At 38.1% G+C, this 19,058-nt stretch overlaps 1 protein-coding gene across 6 annotated transcripts in view; it reads right to left on the bottom strand.

Moving 5' to 3' along the window:
* The window catches only part of PTPRZ1 (protein tyrosine phosphatase receptor type Z1), a 202,286-nt gene that overhangs the window by 44,977 nt on the left and 138,251 nt on the right, over positions 1–19,058 (bottom strand). For 4 of the 6 annotated variants that reach the window (XM_030549104.1, XM_030549106.1, XM_030549105.1 and 1 more), the window contains exons 9-12: positions 14,970–15,154; positions 13,846–13,972; positions 7,217–7,260; positions 1,413–4,980 (exon numbers count right to left, since the gene is read on the bottom strand). In XM_030549104.1, the coding sequence (XP_030404964.1) occupies positions 1,413–4,980; positions 7,217–7,260; positions 13,846–13,972; positions 14,970–15,154 (3,924 nt within the window). The remainder of the gene's footprint in view (positions 1–1,412; positions 4,981–7,216; positions 7,261–13,845; positions 13,973–14,969; positions 15,155–19,058) is intronic. The other 2 variants (XM_030549108.1, XM_030549109.1) reach the window with 1 other exon arrangement.

The following is a 19,058-nucleotide window of genomic DNA, read 5'->3' as shown; positions in this document are numbered from 1 at the left end:
AAGCTCTTCATGGTTAATTGAAAGTGAGGCATTTTAAGTTTAATTACAGAAAAGTATAAATAATTTAGGATAACCTTCATGTCATTAGCTGGTATAAAATGTGCTTGGAAATTATTCTCCTTTTCTTTTTTGCTGACCTTTAAAGGAAACAAATTTATTTCATGTGTGTTTTACATAATTTCCTTCAGGAAACATCAAAACAATTCACTGATTTACTGACTCAATTGCTTGCTCAGGTAAAACTCCTGTTGACCAAAAGGGCTCATGATTATCCACTTTACAACATCCTGAGCTATGCAGACTGCCTGGGACTGCTTTTATGCACAAAGTTACTAACAAATTTATCTGATTGTATATTTGCAAGATTGGACCTAAGATTTTTGCATACTTTAAAGATACCATTAGTTGGATGACACTGCCCTCTAGAGAGATTATAAATATGTGATGGAAGTTCAGTTTTTTAACATATTTCCTACATTATCAAATTAGCCTTGAATATTTCAAATAAGTACACATATTGATGGCTCTGATTTTACACTTAGATTTCAACAAATACAACAAATAGCAATACAAGTTAATTTCTTGATCATTTCGAGTTTTTCACAACAGAACTTTTTAAAGCCTTTGCTTTAAATTTTATCAAGATCTTATAAATGTATGGTCCAATTCTGCCACCCATACTCAGGCTGAGAATGTTACTCCACAAACAGCTAATTGGCATCAGTAGAGCTGAACAAAGAGAAAGGCAAGCACAGCAGAATATAGCCCATAGTGATTTTAGAAATGAGCAAGTCTAGGAGGAAATTTCTGTATGTTACTGAAATTTAAAAATATGAGAAGCAATAAAAATGAAAATTTTTTTACAAGCTAAAACCAGTCAGAACTAGGTTGAAACATCTTTTACCTTGCTCAGTTCATCTTGAAAATTACAAAAAAAAAATATTGCCATAATAAAACCATAATTTTAAGACTCTTTCATACAGAACTTTAGAATCTTGCAGTGAGCTTTCCTCTGAAAAAGTGATATTTACCCCTGTGCAAATGGCCTAAGTCCCATTTAACCTTTAAAGAACAAAAAGTCACACTTTTGGGACCTCTGTGCATAACTTCCATTGACTGTATAAACATACCCAAGGGCAGCATTTGGACCTTAATACTACAGCATATTTCAGTTGTAGTTGTGAGTAATCAGAAGTTGCATTTACAGCAGAACTGTTGCAATGCTTATGTTCCCTGTTCCACAGCATTTCTTTAATCAAACTGACTGCCCCATTAAGTTCTTCCATCACTGAAATATCTGTAGCAATTCTCACGAGTCTCCTTTATATTGGTGTTAAGATATTTTTTCATTTTCAGTGGCAGAAGAATGTCACAGCTATACATGTTATGCATTAGATTGATCCACAACTAACCTGCCTCAGAAATGTTGAATACTGGTGAGTGACCACTAGTTACAGATGGTGCTGATGACTGTGATGATCCAGGAGTTAAATCTGAGTTACCTGCTTCAATTGCCCCCTCAGCGTCTCTTTCATTAAGGTCAGGAAAACTGAAATCTGTTGAAGTCTCATTATCATTAAGGCTATCTGAGGTACCTTGACCAGAGCCACTTTCTTCATCACTGGTAAAAACAGCCCAAGATTTAGACTCTGGTGTGTTTTGCAATGGGATACTAAGAGTCTGAATACGGTTTTCCCATATTGTTTGATCATTATGCTTCTTAGGTATCAGTGCTGCCAATGTTGGTATTGATGGATAATTATGTCTGTCCATACCATGACTTATCTGACTGTGTGATGCAGCAGTTGTAATTTTCTTTTCTTCTTCTTCAGATTTCTCAGAATATGAATGGATAATTAGGTTACTCTGATCCTTTATATTGTTTATCTGTGTATTCTGTTCATCTACTACCTTTTCCTGAGTTTCTCTATGGGAAGTGCATGTGATACAATTACTTACAGGTAAACCATCATCATACTCATCATAATCATCATCAATTACAGGAGGCCACAAATTAGTATCAGAATTGGCACTGGGGACCAACCCAGACGATGTTTGAGAGGGAACCAGCAACTTGGTTAGGGTTCTAAGGCCCTCACTGCTGGGAGCAATAGCCATAACAGAAATATACATGTTTGGAAAAGGAAGGGCATGATGAGCAGATACATGAGAATCAGAAACAACTGCAGGCACATGAACAGAAACATCAGCATTAGTAGAACTTGAGAAAAAAATGGGAACTTCATTTCTTTGAGAAACACTTGAAGAAATATGGCTGTTTAGAAGAGTGGGAATATTTGGTAATATGTCAATTGTTAAGGCAGGAGTAGCCACTCTCTTCACTGCCTTGGGGGAAAAGGCATTTGTATTTTCTAAACTGGTTGACTGGAATGAAACATCACTACTGTACAATGAAGGAGCAACCTGGTGATTATCTTCATTGTTAACCAAACTGGATAAAACATATTCCTCACTTCCATAAGAGCCAGTTAAACCTTGAAATGATGTTGTGGGCTTACTAGAGGTGTGGGCAAACATGTCAACAACTGAAGGTGCAGATGTAGAATGCAACATTGTTTTATTTGTAGCAGAATCTGGTGTCATCTGATAGAATATTTGGTCAAATGTAGAACTATCTTTATAAACCCTGGAGTGTTCAACGAATATTGGATCACTAGGCACAGCTGTAGCTGTTTTAAGCAGAGTGCCATCATCAGAAGCTTGAAAGGAAGTTTGTAGTAATGCTTCATTATGTAATGGAGCTGAGGTCTCGTAAGAGTACTGCTGTGTTGAAGGAGACAATATTTTGCTAGAAGCAGGGACAGAGACAGCTTGATCTGAGATTGCACTAAGCATAGGTTTAAGCAAAGTGTCATCAAAGGCTTGAGAAGTAACATGCAAAGGCTGAACAGAAAAGTAATTTTCTGAAAGTTTACTAATATAATCAAAAATCTTAGTAGAGGGAAAAGCAAGAGAGACTGGAAGAATTCCCTTTGTGCTAGAAACAGGAATTGGGGTTTCTTGCAAAGACGTAGTCTGCTTAATTACATCATTGTTAGAAACATAAGTAGGAAGTTCAGGCATCACTGTACTTTCAGTATGGGAAGCCACTTCACTGAAAGAAGAAATTTGCAGTTCTTTCTCATCTCCATATATTACATCACTTTTGTGAAGTGTCTTATTAACATCACTAAACTCATATGTTGCATATGTAAATTCACCTATAGAATCAGATGAAGAAACTTTAAGTATGGCCAGAGCATATGTATCAGGCAAAAGGGACTCACTACCAGAGTACGGTTCAGACCAATCCATATCACTAGATAGAGCGCGTGTAGGCAGCAGCAAAGTATCAGCTTGCGATATTACAGAAGAAGGCTTATGCACCAGTACATTGTTATAGCTGCTAAATAGGGGACTCTGATGAAATACACCAACAGAATCATGCACATATTCTGCAGAGTCATAAGAAACAGTAAAAGTTTGGCGGGAGCCCACATTACTAGACAAAGCATAAGTAAGTTCAGACATTGTAGACAGTGCATGCATATTTAAATCACTGCTGGATGGTTCAACTTGAGTAAACATGTGAGTTCTATTATGACCAAATATCAATGTCTCTGAAGCAGCATGTGCAGTCTGATGTGACATCACATCAGAATATTGAGCAAGGCTTGACTGTATTAAAGTATCACCCTCAGCCAATGTCAAAGAAGCATGCAGGGACACCTTATCACTTGTAACAGCTGGAGTAACTTGTGGAAACATTTGAGAAACTGTATACAGATGGTGAAACATTTTACTACTGAAGGAAGCAGAGGAAAATGTAAGCAAAGGTACATCACCACAGGAAGACAGGATGGGTTCAAATGACACATCAACACTGTGAAATACAGGTGTAGCATGCAAGGTCACATCACTGCCTGATGTAGCAGGGGTAGTGTTGAGCATCTGAGTGTCAAACAATAAAGGGGTGACTAGAGGAAACACTTCACTACTGTAGGAAGGTTGAAGAGGTATCTCACCATTATATATTGGTTGAGTTGTCTGAGAGAGTACCTCACTGGCAACAGAAGCAGAGCCATATTCTCCAGAGCTTGAAGAGATAGAATGAGGTGATAATTCAGTAGGGGAGAAAGCAAAATTAGAATAATGTAGCAATTCTATATCCGCATCTGAAGTATCTTGTGATATCACTGGACCACTGGAATAGGGCACTGTAGCTGGCTTTGATCCCTCAACATAAGCTTCAGTGTAACTAGTCTGAAATAACAGCTCACTATCCAATGGAACATCAGATCTAGGTGCCAAATCTGTTGCATTTTGAAACCACAACTTTCCATCAACAGAAGGAGTACTCTCTGCAGATTCTTCAGCACCTGAGGGTGCTACATCTTCTGAAACATTTTTTACATAGCCTTGTGAAGCAATATCATGTTTGCTTATTTCTGGGCTTCCAGAATGAAGGATGTCTTCCTGAGATGCTTCCTCAGTGACAAATTGCATAGCAGAGGTAGTAGGAATGGAACCCCAAGAGGTGTATACATCTTGATAAGGCTTAAAAGTTGACAATGAAATATCTTCCTCACTACCACCAGTAGCAGATATGCTTGTTGGTTCAGTGCCAGAAGAAATGTAAATGTATTCTTCGTCAATACCTTTAGTGGATTCAGTGACTTGCAGGGGGATTCCAATAATGGTTTGAGATTCCAAAGAAGCATCTTCTTCTTCATCTGATGTTTCAATAGCAGGTTGGGAAGTAAGGTAAAAAATTGCTTTGAAAACATCCTTTCCATGTGATCCTTCCTCTTTTGTTAAGTATCTGTTTGTTTTAGCTTCATTGAATTTTGTCCCCATTTTCTCTTGACTATAGCTAGACGTAGTCACCTGGAATTCTTTTTTCCTTATTTGATTTAGAGTACTATCAGTGCTAGGAATCACTGCAATTTCTTCATCCACCTCTTTCTCTTCCACTTCCTCCTTTGGAAAGAAAACAACATACTCCAAGTTTATTAAGAGTGTTTATGGATAAAACAGGAAAACTCAAGATACATACTGCAATACATTCGCCTGTGTCCATAAATTATAACAGACAAAATGGCAGGTAACCAATGAAATGGCTATTGAACTTAATAATAAAATGGCTTTAGTTACAAAAACATTAATCTCATTTTTTTTTCTTGAAACCATAAATTTGTAATACTGACAAAAGAACCACAGATGCCTCTACCTTCTTAAACATTGTGCTCCTGCTACCTGTGACTCAATGTTCGAGAGAGATAAAAACCTCTCAACTGTGTTGTGTACTTTACTCTATCATTGTACAGTAATAATAAAAAAATTAAACACAGAATGTTTTGTATTTGTATCAGAGGGGTAGCCGTGTTAGTCTGGATCTGTAAAAGCAGCAAAGAATCCTATGGCACCTTATAGACTAACAGACGTTTTGGAGCATGAGCTTTCGTGGGTGAATACATGCATGTAGTGTCTCAAAGATATGCATTAATATTCTTTGATATCAGTTCAAGTGTCATTACAACAGAACAGAAGATCATCTTTTTCTTCTCTCTTGCCATTTCCCTATTTGGAGTTGGTGACTTTTATAGCCTTCTTTCAAAACTCATGATTGTATATCTGGCTGTTGTGCAAATCGATCTTTCTAAGGTCTGTTGATATCTAATCTTTGGCCTCCCCCTTAGTCATCTTCCATCCATGATAATTGCCAGGGCCATCCAATATAACAGAAGATATTTTAAAACATTTACGTTCTGCTTTCAAATAATTTAATCTTCATAGTTACTCCAAACAGGATGTTAGGGTTTAGGATTTTAAAGGTCTCCATGACTCTGAGACAGTTAAAAGCAATTTCATAGGCAATATCTCACATATCATACACTGAAATTCATGTTGCAGACATCTTAGTAACTGTTTAGTGAAGACAATTCAAAGTACATCTGCAGAAATATATGTTAGGGCTTTGCATTAGGTTCTGAAAATCTATTTCTCAAGGTCTAGTCTTTCTCAACTCCCCTAGTCTTTATTCAGTTCTAAATCAGACAAAATCACAATTAAAATTAACTAACATCCTGATATCATATTGATGGGTGCAATATAAATACTTAGATAAAGATAGTTTAAATAAATATAGATAAATTGATTGAAAAAATGGGTAATTGGATAAATAGATTTGATAGTTTGGATGAATTGGTACAGAGATGGAAAGATAGATATGAGCTATTTCTTTCTCTATTTAACTGACTAGGATTTACCCCTTGGTGAGAATAATGTGCACATATTATGAAACAGTAAAACAGATGTTCTGAATGACCACTTGATGCTAACACATGTTATAGAGGTATTGGCCACATTACAAAAATTATTTTACAGTCTATTAAAAATTGTACTGGGACTCTTTCATATTCCTCTGTTTGTATGCCAACTACCTTAGTTGCCAAAAATACAACTGTGCCAGATCAGAGGGAGTTATGAAAACATCTAAAATTGTATAAAACACAGTTACATTATTATAAAATATGGTTAATACATCAAAATATCATTACTTATGTTCAAGGAGTGGAATTATCACCCTATTGAAATGAATGGAAGTTTTGCCATTGACTTCAATGGAGCAAGGATTTCACCCAGTATTTCTGGCCAAGTTTACAAAGGTATTTAGGCGCCCAAAGCTGCAGATAGGCATCTAGTGAAAAGAACAAAAGTGCCTAAGAGGTCAGGCACTTAACTTCCATGACACATCTAGGATTAGATGAGTGCTGGGATCCTTCTGGAAACTGAGAATCTCTCTCATTCTCAATAGTATAAAACTGCCATTTCTAGCATTACAGAGAAGCAAGGCACTGGACTTCAAAGTCATTACATTTTTATGCACAGAAAACCTGTCACTAGCCCAAAGCTGAATCTTGCCTGAAGCAGGTGTAACTGGGGAAGGGGAGGCAATTCCACACTTTGGGAAGGAAGAAAAAACATTTCTTTGGCAGGTAGATTTTTTAAATTGTACTTTTTTGAAGCTGCTCAAGCATCTGGAATGTAGAATAATTCCCAGCGGATATGCATTAGTGGACAAAGTGTTGGTGATATAGTTAAAAGTACATGCTAAATTCATCTCTGCAAATTATCACAGTTGATCACCTCCATTTATGTGGAGTGTATTATATATTATTTGAAACGCTTGTGTGAAAATGAATGAATACAATACCTCATATTCTTCAGTTTCATTCAGTTCAAGAAAGAGGTCACTTTCTATGAAACAAAAAGGTACATTACATTATCCACTGTTTTAAGCTCACAGATTTTTTGATTTTGCAAGACACAATGTTATAATTTTCATGGTTAGTTTAGAAATGATAGACCAAAAGATGTTATTTAAGCTGTATTACAATCACAGGTCATTACAATGTTATAATCATTTTCTAACCAGGGCTGTATTAGCCAATAAACCAATTAGGCTGAGGTCTGAGATGATTTTGGAGGTGCTATCTGCAGAAGCTGCCAAGCAGCTGCACGGAGGAGTAGCAGTGAGGGAAACAATGGGACTCAACAACTGGCTGGTAATTTAGCTGCAACATTACTGACGGGCTGAGGGGTGCAGCTGCAGCTGCTTGTCTGCACAGAAGAACAGCATCCAGGCCCATGGTGATGAGACTGAACAGGTAGGCAGATAGGAAAAAGGTCCTGCAGTACTAGGTGAAGAATGCTCCAGGCACAGAAGCTGGGAATAGGCCTACTCAGCCCAGGTAGAAAGACACTTGCTAACGCCGCTCAAGCTAGGGCATTAAAAATAAGTGTGGATGTTGCAGCAGTGGTGGCAGCTCAGGCTAGCCACCAAAGTCCAAGCTTACCTGACCACCTGGTCCGAACCCAAGCTGTGCCACTGTCACAATGTCCACACTGCTATTTCAGTGTGCTGGTGTTAGTCTTTCTACCTGGGCAGGGAGGCATGCTCCCAGCTGCAGTGTAGACACACCCTTTGGAGTAAAAGATAGAGGCTCAGGTGTGGCTTATACCCAGATCTTCAACAGTACCAGTGTTAAACTACCATTGATCAGGACCTTATCTGCCTCACTTATGGGCCAGAGATTGTCATCTCTCTCCATTCAGGAGTCTCAGCCATTAATTCTCTTCTGGAATTCGGTGCCTAAACTAGGTCATGCCCCAGCAGTCAAACGCAGATCTTTCTCAAAAACCAGAGAAAATAAGACGCCAGAATAGCCCAGTGTTTAGAGCTTTTATGTGGTAGACCCAGGTTCAGATCCCTGCTCTGCCTGATTTGAAATAGAGACTTGAATCCACATTCTAGATGAATGCCCTAGCCAACTGGCTGGTCTGGGGTAGATCTCACTAACTTCCCTGGTTCTACTTTGAAGAAATAATTAAATGTTAATTGAAGCAGAGACTCTACATTTTCCACATCCCATGTGAGTATGCTAATCACTGGCCTACTGAGTCAGACCCTCTCTCTCTATTGCCTGCCCAATGGATAGTTGATTATTAATTAGGGCTCCATCACACTAACAAGCTAAAATATTTATACGAATAAGTTGTAGAATGTAAAAAAATGAAATGATCAATTCTTCATGAAAGCATTTTATAAGTAGCAACTATTGAATTAAATAGTTGAAATATTAACAAGATACAGAAAAAAAAGTTATCTTACCTCTGTGTTTCTGAAGGCTAGAAGGCTGGGGGGATGGGGGAGAAAAGATGATGATATTCCCTGGCTTCTCAATGGTTTCTGTTTAAATTTTTAGATAGTGTTTTCAAAATTCTTAATACTGTAGCCTGGTAACATACATTATGGGGTCAACAGACTCTTAAAAACAGCCTTTCATTAAAGAGAAATATGATTATTTTTGTTGTTAGGGTTAATTTCTTCTTTAAATGATAAAAATAAAAATATTCTTTCAGATTTCATGTTTTCTACAGTATCTATGTTATCTTTTGAACTTTATATAGAAGAAAAACTAATGCAGTGATAATATAAATGGATGTAAAATACCTCTACAAACTTTATTTACTACAAGGAAAACTGTAAAAAGTTTCAATATCCTCTGTTTCAACCAGAACGAAACTACAATTTCATCCTGATATATCCATGGAAACTCTCTTGATTAGATGGTAACAAAATAAATCTATTTGCCAGCAACATTTAATTACTCAGTTATTGTGGTTTTGCTAATCTTAATACCGTGTTCTTGAACCAATAATATATATAAGTAATATGGTACTATTTCCCAGCACAGAAATAAAACTCAGAGGGAGGTTAATAAACAAGGTACAGTATGTTTGATTTTTTGTATAACTGCAGATTGGTTATTCTATAGCTTAGGTTTTATTGGAAAAGTTCAAACCTTAAATTTATTAGAAAGTCTTCAAGTAAATATATATAATACTGTAGTTTAATGATTCCTGCAGAAATGATAGAATAAGGACAAAAGGAAAATGTGATATCTAAATATTTCCCTATATTTAAATTCAGCTCAACTCCTAAAAACATCCCCCCTATAACAATGTTCCATAATTTTACAATAATATTTGCAGAGTATATTATCTTCAGTTCTACACTACAATACATAATAAATGACACTGCAAGAATGCAAGTAAAACCATTTTTGCTACATTTAAATGAAATATCTATTATCTTTTCATCATTCATCAGCATAAGAATCACAAAAGCTCTCCTTGAGTGAAATATTTCAGATACCCTTATTGTTCTTTATGAAGCAAATCTCTCACAAAGACATTGCATAAAAAGGCCCTCACAAAGAACTAGCATGAGCTGCTGAGTAAAGAGACAAAAGTTTGAGATTTATACCCCTTCATGCTGTTTTTATGAAAAACTTCAGTTGACTTCCTCACAGAGAACAAGGGGAGGATGCAGGGCCGGACGGGAGCCCCAGACAGTTGGGGCCGGTTGGCTGCCTGCCCTGGATCCTAGACCCCTGCTGTGCGGGTCTGGGCAGCTGCCCTGGAGTTTGTGGGGCCGGGCGGCAGTCTCAGACCTCCGACCCTGCGGGGCCGGCCGGAAGCCCCAGACCCCTTTGGCAGGCTGTCACAGACCACCGCCACATGAGGATGGGTGGCTGCCCCAGAGCTTGCCTGGCCAGGCAGCAGCTCCAGACCCAGGACCCCTAACACCACAGGGCCAGCTGGGACCTTTGACCCTGGACTCCATCACGCAGGTCAGCCTTAACGCACAGCTAAACTGGGCCGCATTTATGCACCTAAAGTATCAAACTTTCGTAACTATACAAATATTATCTAAAGAGTGAAACACATGCATTTAGGTCACTATTCAGAAACCAGTTCCAAAAGCAAATAATCAGATTATAAATAATAGTCGAGATATTGTCAAAGCTGGCTATGCCATTTAGCCATGCAAGTCCCATTAATTTTAATGGTAGTTGTGTGGCTAAATCTCCTACTTGGATTTGAAAATGTTAACCATTAAGAATAAATATTGATAAACACCCCAAGACCCAAAGATCCTTTCTGACTAGCCATAAGCTTACTGGAAACTATGTGTACACACACACACACACACACACACACACACACACACACACACTTAAAATTCCACAGTCCTAAACAAAAAACAATATAGGAACTAATAAGGAGAAAATGGTACAGTTCTTCTCACAAACTTAATAGACTAGTATTGTAGTTCTCATGAAGGCATGTGGGCCCTCAATGAATTGCAGAGCTCTTCTGGAGAGTCCACAGATTGTAATATGTCTTAAAACCCAGCAGTGCAGGGATGAAGTTGGAAGAGGACCTGGCCATGACAGGATCTTTCCTCTTATGTAATAGGCCTAGAGAATGAGAAGTTTCACTCTGGTCGGTCGATCACCTGTGCTCTGCAGAACCCTTAGTGGTGGTTCGCAGAATTAAATGTTTTGAAAGGGTGGTGGCAGGCTATGAAAGGGTCTCTCTCTTACAAAATGGTCAGCATAATGGAAAATCAAGAACAAATGAGTGGTAGCAGGTGTTGAGTAAATAAAAATATATAGTACAGCAATACTAAAACAGCCCTTATATTAAAAATATGCAGTCCAAGGGTGAAATTCAACCCCAAGCAGAGGGCCCATGCAAAGTTTTTTGCATCACTTAAGGTCCACTTAAGCTTTTAACATGAAATTTAAATTGTTCAGATAGCATTGCAGCGAATTTCATCCTAACTGGGCTGACATACTCAGAATAAGTCTTGAATATAAAAGTTATACTGAATTTGAGTCAATTTTGTTTCAGGTCTGCATGAGTGAAGATAATGTTTTTTTTTCAGAAGCAGGAGTTCTGGGAAATATTTTGATCTTATTACTGTGAACCCCATTTCATACCATCATCTATAAAGCAGATCACAAAATCAGTTTTGGCATTATATTTGGCATGTGAAAGTTTGTATGAACACATCTCTTTCTCTGACTAATTAGATACATACTTTCTCATGTCTCTGTTATTTAATATTTTCAACACAGTTCATTCAAATGCAACTGATTAAATAAATAAATTGAAGTTACAAGTGAATGAACATTTTGTTTAGCATGTTACCATGTTCCCACTCTGTATGGACGTAAGATGACATTTACAGACTAGGGAATAGTGTATATTCATATTAATGATACTGACTACATATGAGGGATTTTATACCTATCATTGCAGAGTTTCATAATTCAATCATTTTTGCATATGAAACTGTGAAAGTAGACAGTGAAATATGTACAGAGACTGTTTTAATTTCCTCCTCACATTTTTTCTTTAAAAATAGGGAATGATAAACTTATATCTAGGAATTTATTTTAATGTAACTTTAAGATTACCATTTTAAAAGCTCAAAAGCAATACAATGTAAAAATCAAGTTCTTATCATAACATTCATTGTTCATGCTGCATATAGGTATGTTTTTTATTACTATTTATGAAGCAGATCCTTAATTTCTTATTCCATATTTACTTATTTCTCACTCAAAGAGTTTTCCTTGCAAAAAATGGAGTAAGAACCTTAAGCCTTGACCCTATGCTGATAATTGTAACATATGGATCAGTTTCTACCCTCAGATATGCACACAAAATTCCAAATGACATCTCTGTGTGTTTTATAGATGTAATGGAGGGTGAAATTAGTTTCTACAGTAAGTATGTGCAATGTAAGGGCCCCACTCCTGCTCCCACTGAAGTTAAAGGCAAAATTATCACTGACCTCCATAGAGAATCACAGGGTTCAAATTTACTATGAGAATCTCAGCTTGTGAGTATTTAAAGCTGTAATGTTTGTGTTGTACCAAAGTAAGTTTATGTATTGGATCAAACATTGTTTAATTGTGGAAACTGTATGAATGGTTGGCTTCAATCCAAATGGAGTCATACTGGAATCGAGGCCCTGATCCTTTAAAAGGTATCTGCCAATGAGGTGCCTTGCCAGTGGCACTTGGCACTGGAATAAGGATCTGTGCTTATGGATTCTTTGCATAATTGGGGCTCACATTGCTCCAAGCTACCGGCTGGTATAGTCATGTGTCTAGACATTGGGTGGATGTCTGTGGATGGAGTTCCCTGTCATGCGATTTTTGAAGCACAAGTTGGGAAAACTCTGCTGGAGAGACATAAGGAAATCCAATATCAAGGAGTTACAGATAGGATACAAACTCCCGTGAAATGCCAATTACATTGACAGAACCTCTCCTCAGAGAAATACAGAGTACAAAGGCTCTGACAAATATTAGCATAACAACACCTAGGAAACAGTCTTCTAAACATGTTGTCTTTGAAAGACAGGTTAGCTATGCCTTGGAAACTTTTGTGTTTTAACGAAAAATGTCCCAGCATAAAACATTTTATGCTCATATATCTTTACTTTCACACAATTCATGGTAACAAGCAGAAAAAGGAAAATACTTATATTCTTATCAGTAGTGGTTCTCTTAACATTATGGCCCAAACTGGGCTCTCAGGTACATCTCTGTACCTCCTCTGACTTAACTGGAGTTGCACAGGTAAGCGTAACTGAGGGGAGAATTCCAGCCTGGTAACCCAGAATTAAAAACAACAACAATCTAATCCATATGATAAGCAAAACTGGGGTGTGTGAGTATGCTAAAGATCATTATGGACTGACCCTATGATCAAGACACACACAGTCCAACCCAACAGCTGGAACTGGGTCAAGCCCTAAATCTTCCACTGACTTTAAGGAATGACTGAAGGACAAGAACAAGCCTCTCTATTTTGGTTTTAAATTATCCATCATTTAGTTATTGACAGAGGAGTTAACTCTGGCTTTGAAATCAACAAGATTTGATTGTTAGCCCTTTTGATTTTCACAATCCAACATTAAGAAGCAAGGGAATTCCATCACCACATATGCTTTGAAATCAAGCTCCAAGTACTCATATGTAATAAAATTTCAAAATCAATTGAGATACAAATTTTTAATTTATATTAGCTCCTTTATTTTGTTTGCTTTACATTTTTATCACATGGATTAATTTTAGGAGGCAGAAGGATGCAGTTGAAACAATTCCAAAATGGTATTACTTCCCAAAGGTTTATTGTTCAAAATCATTCATATGAATTGTAAGCATGTTCACTTTTTCAATATATTTTTATAGTTTAAAAAATCAACATAAAATGCTCGTGTTTAAAGAAACACATGACAGAAAATGAGTGTCAGAATAAAAGTCATCTCAAACAAATTTAAGGTTAACTACAATGATTTTGAAATTCCATTTTAGTGTACTTTGATAGTCAAATTTAACTGGTTTGCAAGCAAACTACTTATCTGAACACAGATTTTTAGCTAAAAGTTACTACTGTGCTCAAAAGAACACTTACCTGGATCATCTAAAGGCATATCAACAATGACTTGATCACTGTATTTTCCATATAGACCATTAGTGCAAACTGCAACTATCTGAAGAACATAACTTGTATTGGGCAGCAGATTATTTAGAATAGCTCCCTAAAAGAAAAATCATGTTTAATCACATAAATGTGAATTTTAGCATATTTTTTGAAAATATAAGATTATTTTATTTTTCAAACAGTGTTTTCTCATATGAGAGACAAGGCGGGTGAGGTAATATCTTTTATTGGACTAATTTCTGTTGGTGAAAGAGACAAGCTTTTCGAGCTACACAGAGCTTATAAGAGCTCAAAAAAGCTTGTCTTTTTCACCAACAAAAGTTGGTCCAATAAAAGATATTACCTCATGCACCTTGTCTCTCTAATATCTTGGGACCAACACAGCTACAACACTGCAAACAACAATAGAAGATATCAACATTTTCTCACATGAAACATCACTTTTACATTTTATAGCCAGAAAAACAGGCATAAAACTTTAATCAATGAATTTTGTGAAATGTTCTAATGGCAGGTGATTGAATAACTGGAGAGAGTACATTTTTCTATGTTGAATATTAGTTTTAGATTTTAATATTCCTTGTGAAGTTTAAGCAGCTTCGAAGGGGGTGAATGTAATTGTTTGTGCTGGTAAAGCACCATCATATTATAAATCAGGGCATCAATATAGTAATCACAGATGGATCATTGTTCAGATGCTGAATTTTTCATTAGTTACCTGTGTACAACATCCTACACATCAAAGATCTTTGGGACAGAGGCTCTTACTGCAGGAAGAAAGTGTCTTGTGACTAACAAGATCTGAGTTTGACACCACAGCAATAGTTATTTCAAGGTATTACAGACAAATAGGAACACCAGTTTTAGAAATTAGAACTGGAGGTGATGGTAGCTCTCTCTCAGATAGCCTTTTTTTTTTTTTTTCCATTTTTCTCTGGCTGTATAGCCAATGATACAAGCAGAGTTTCTATGAGCAGCAGTCAAAGACATTAATTCTAGCTGGATCAGCTCCCTGACATAATCCTTCAGAATAATTCTTTGTAAGTGCTTTACCACCACCACTTTTGTATGAAACTTGAAGAGTTTACAGTTACCAAGTCCTGATACCCATCTGTCAGAAACTCATGTTTAGTCTGGTCTTCTCCATCCAATTGCTGATAAAAGACAGCAAATCTCTCAATCATGGCATCATAAACAACTCGAGGTCTTTCCCATATAACAAGAAGGCTGGTATAGTTCTTTGGATCGGCTTGGACGTTTTCCGGTTCTGAACTGCAAACTAAAAATAGCATAATATTTATAAACAGCATCATGGATTCTGAGCACTGAAGGTGTGGTCTAATTCCCATGGAAATTGGCATAAGTCTATCCATTGATTTCCATGGGAGTTGGATCAGTCCCTAAAATTCTAAACCATGCAAATCTAAACTACCAAAGATCTACTTATGTCACCACTGTGTATGGGTTGTTTTCCAACTAGTGGAAGTGGAATTTTTCCTTTCTTTTTAATAATATTATCTAAAAGAATGAAGAGATATTGGTACATTTTGAATTTTCACATTTTGATAAAGGTTCATATCAAGTTCCATGAAAATTAGAGAATAACATTCTTTTTGATTTGTATTAGAACTTCTTATTGGTCATAAAATACTGGTATACCCAGAAGGATACATTTTATTTCTTTGTAATCATGCAAGTGACAAAATGGAAGTGTAAAGGTTCTTAAGTATGTGTCTCAGGAAAAATAAAGTCTTTAGTAGTCTGTGCTTTCATGAATCTGTGAAAGAGGAAGCCATTAAAGTAGGAGGAACTATGCATTGCCTTGAAAATATCTGCATTTTAGGACATGTTTTGTAATAGATTTTTACAATCAATAGCGGTATTCTTACAACAGTAAGAATATTAATAATAATGGCTGAGATCTTCAAAGGAGCTTAGCAGAGTGTGGTGTCCAAGTCCCACAAGATGAAATGGAATATAGGTACCTGTCTTACTCTGGCTTCTTTTAAAATTCCAGCCAATAGTATCTTCCATTTACTTAGGAATTGTTTCATCCTCTGATGAAAATTGCTAACTGCCAACAGAAATGATTAGTCCTCACAACACACTTCTTGAGATAGGTAAATATCATGCTCATTTTACAGATTGGACAACTGAAGACAAACTTGCATAAAATACCTAGGGTGAAATCCTAGCTTTATTGAGGTCAATGGAAGGTTTTGTTGTTGACTTCAATGAAGTTAAGATTTCACCTCTATATTTTTAAAAGTGGACTCTAATTTTAGGTCCCTTAATATTTTTTAGGTGTCTACAGCTGAAACTTGTGGTCAGGTTTGAAAATTTGGGTCATAGTCACTTGTTCAAAAGTCAAGTGTTGGGGATCGCATTGTACCCATGAAGAAGATGGCTGCTTAGTCCTGGACCTCCTCATTCCCCACATATCTATTGTTTCTAATAATTACTTTTCTAGTAAATTAGCAATAAGTTTCTGTGATAAAAGTTTACATTAATCCCCTAAATAAACTGTTGAATATGGATTCCAATGGAAAAAAATTAGAGGCAACAAAGGACCTAAGGAGGAGCTGAAGGAGGAGACCACAAGGCCACCACAGAACGTAGCCGAACATACTGTAGCACTCAAAGAATTCCACACAGACCGACTGGATTCAGTCTCAGAAGATATTTGTGGCCTCTCTAAAGATGCAAGCCATGTAAAAACCCAAATGGCTCACTTAGAAAATGAGCTACAAAAGACAGCCATTGAAACCTGCGAAATTAAAGAAAAAACTGCCTCCTTAAATCTTAGACTACACAAACTGGAAGAAAACCAGGATGACTTAGAAACTAGATCTCAAAGAAACAACCATCACTTCTTGGGGACTATTGAGGGTCAAGAGGAGAAGGATATTATCAACTTTCTTCAGAAGCTGCTCCTTGATATATTTAAATTGGACCCCCAGCTGCCCCCATTAAATATTGAAAGGGCTCATCGAATGCCTGGTACTAGAAGGCAGAAGTCTGAAAAGCCCAGACCCATCATCTTCAAGCTGCTGAATTTCAATGATAAAGTAATGTTAATGAATACTGCCCGAAAAGTTCAAACCCTTATGTACAAAGGCCACAAAAGGTCTCTTTTTCCTGACTTCTCAGATGAGCTTAACAACAAGAGGGTTGCATTCAGTGGCATAAAGCAAATTCCAAGGACGATCATAAAGTACCTATCCACCTTCACTATGGATTTAGCAGGCTGCACATGATTTTGCAAAACTCCCTCTGAAGCTTGGCAGACATTTCAAAGACTGAGGCCTGGTCTACACTACGGAGTTAGGTCAAATTTAGCCACGTTAGGTTGATTTAAAAATGACTATGTCCACACAACCAACTCCGTTCCATCGACCTGAAGGGCTCTTAAAATGGACTTCTGTCTCCTCCCTAGCTAGGGGTGTAGCACTAAAATTGATCTTGCTGGGTCGAATTTGGGCTAGTGCAGATGCAAATCGACGGTATTGGCCTCTGGGAGATATCCCAGAGTGCTCCATTGTGACCGCTCTTGTCATAAACAGATAGTTAAGGGTTAATGTCTCTTTTACCTGTAAAGGGTTAAGAAGCTCAGGCCATGGCTACACTCACACTTTACAGCGCTGCAACTTTCGCACTCAGGGGTGTGAAACCCCCCCCCCGAGCGCTGCAAGATACAGCGCTGTAAAGCGTCAGTGTAATCAGGGCGGCAGCGCTGGGAGCGCGGCTCCCAGCGCTGCAAGCTACACCCGTAAGGGATGTGGTTTACATGCAGCGCTGGGAGAGCTCTCTCCCAGCGCTGCAGCTCCGACCACACTCACACTTCAAAGCGCTGCTGGGGCAGCGCTTTGAAATTCGAAATGTACCCATACCCTCAGTAAACCTGGCTGACACCTGACTAGAGGACCAACAGGGGGACAAGATACTTTCAAATCTTGGTGGAGGGAAGTCTTTGTACTTTTTGGTTGTTGGTTGTTCGCTCTCGGGACTGAGAGGGACGGGACATTAATCCAGGCTCTCCAAATCTTTCTGAATCAGTCTCTCATGTTTCAAACTTGTAATTTAGCCAGGCAAGGCGTGTTAGTCTTATGTTTGTTTTTCTCAACTTGTAAATGTTTCTTTTTGCTGGAAGGATTTTACCTCTGTTTGCTGTAACTTTGAACCTAAGGCTAGAGGGGGTTCCCTCTGGGCTATATGAATCTGAGTACACTGTAAAGCATTCTCCAACCTGATTTTACAGAGATAATTTTTACCTTTCTTTCTTTAATTAAAAGCTTTCTTTTTAAGAACCTGATTGATCTTTCCTTGTTTTAAGATCCAAGGGGATTGGGTCTGGACTCCCCAGGAATTGGTGGGGGGAAAGGAGGGAGAATGGTTAATTTCTCCTTGTTTTAAGATCCAAGGGGTTTGGATCTGTGTTCCCCAGGGAAATGGTGAAGTCCCTCAAGGCAGCCCAGGGAGGGGAAAGTTATGAGGGGACAGGTAGTGCCCCAGACACTGAAATTTCTGGGTGGTGGCAGTGTTATCAGATCTAAGCTAGTACTTAAGCTTAGAAGTGTTCAAGCAGGTCCTCATATTTGTACTCTAAAGTTCAAAGTGGGGGGAAAAACCTTGACAGCTCTGGATAGCACTTTCAACTCCGATGCACTAGCCAGCTACACAGGAAAAGCCCTGGGAACTTCTGAATTTCATTTCCTGTTTGGTCAGCGTGGCGAACCCAGCAGCACAGGTGACCAGGCAGTCCCCTCAGAATTGCAAACGAGCTCCAGTATGGACTGAAAGGGAGACACTGGATCTGTTTGCTGTAGAGAAGCATCTGTAGAGGCTGAACTCCGATCAAAAAGAAGAAATGCAAATATATTAGCCAAAATCTCACAGGGCACAGTGGAGAGAGCCTACAACAGGGACACACAGCTGCGCCGCATGAAAGTTAAGGAGCTCAGGCAAGCCTACCAAAAGAAAAAGGAGGCAAATGGTCACTCCGGGTTAGAGCCCCATACCTGCCGCTTCTATGATCTGCTGCATGGCATTCTGGGAGGAACCCTACCGCTATCCCACCACTGTCCGTGGACACCTGCAAGGGGAGAGTCTCACGAAACAGGGAGGAGGATTTTGTGGGTGAGGAACAGGAGGAGGAGGAGAATGTGCAGCAGGCAAGTGGTGAA

Source organism: Gopherus evgoodei, chromosome 1 (genome assembly GCF_007399415.2).
Source record: "Gopherus evgoodei ecotype Sinaloan lineage chromosome 1, rGopEvg1_v1.p, whole genome shotgun sequence".
In the NCBI taxonomy this organism is placed as follows: domain Eukaryota; kingdom Metazoa; phylum Chordata; order Testudines; family Testudinidae; genus Gopherus; species Gopherus evgoodei.
The sequence above is the reverse complement of the archived record's forward strand: the minus strand, read 5'-3'. Positions and strand labels throughout refer to the sequence as shown.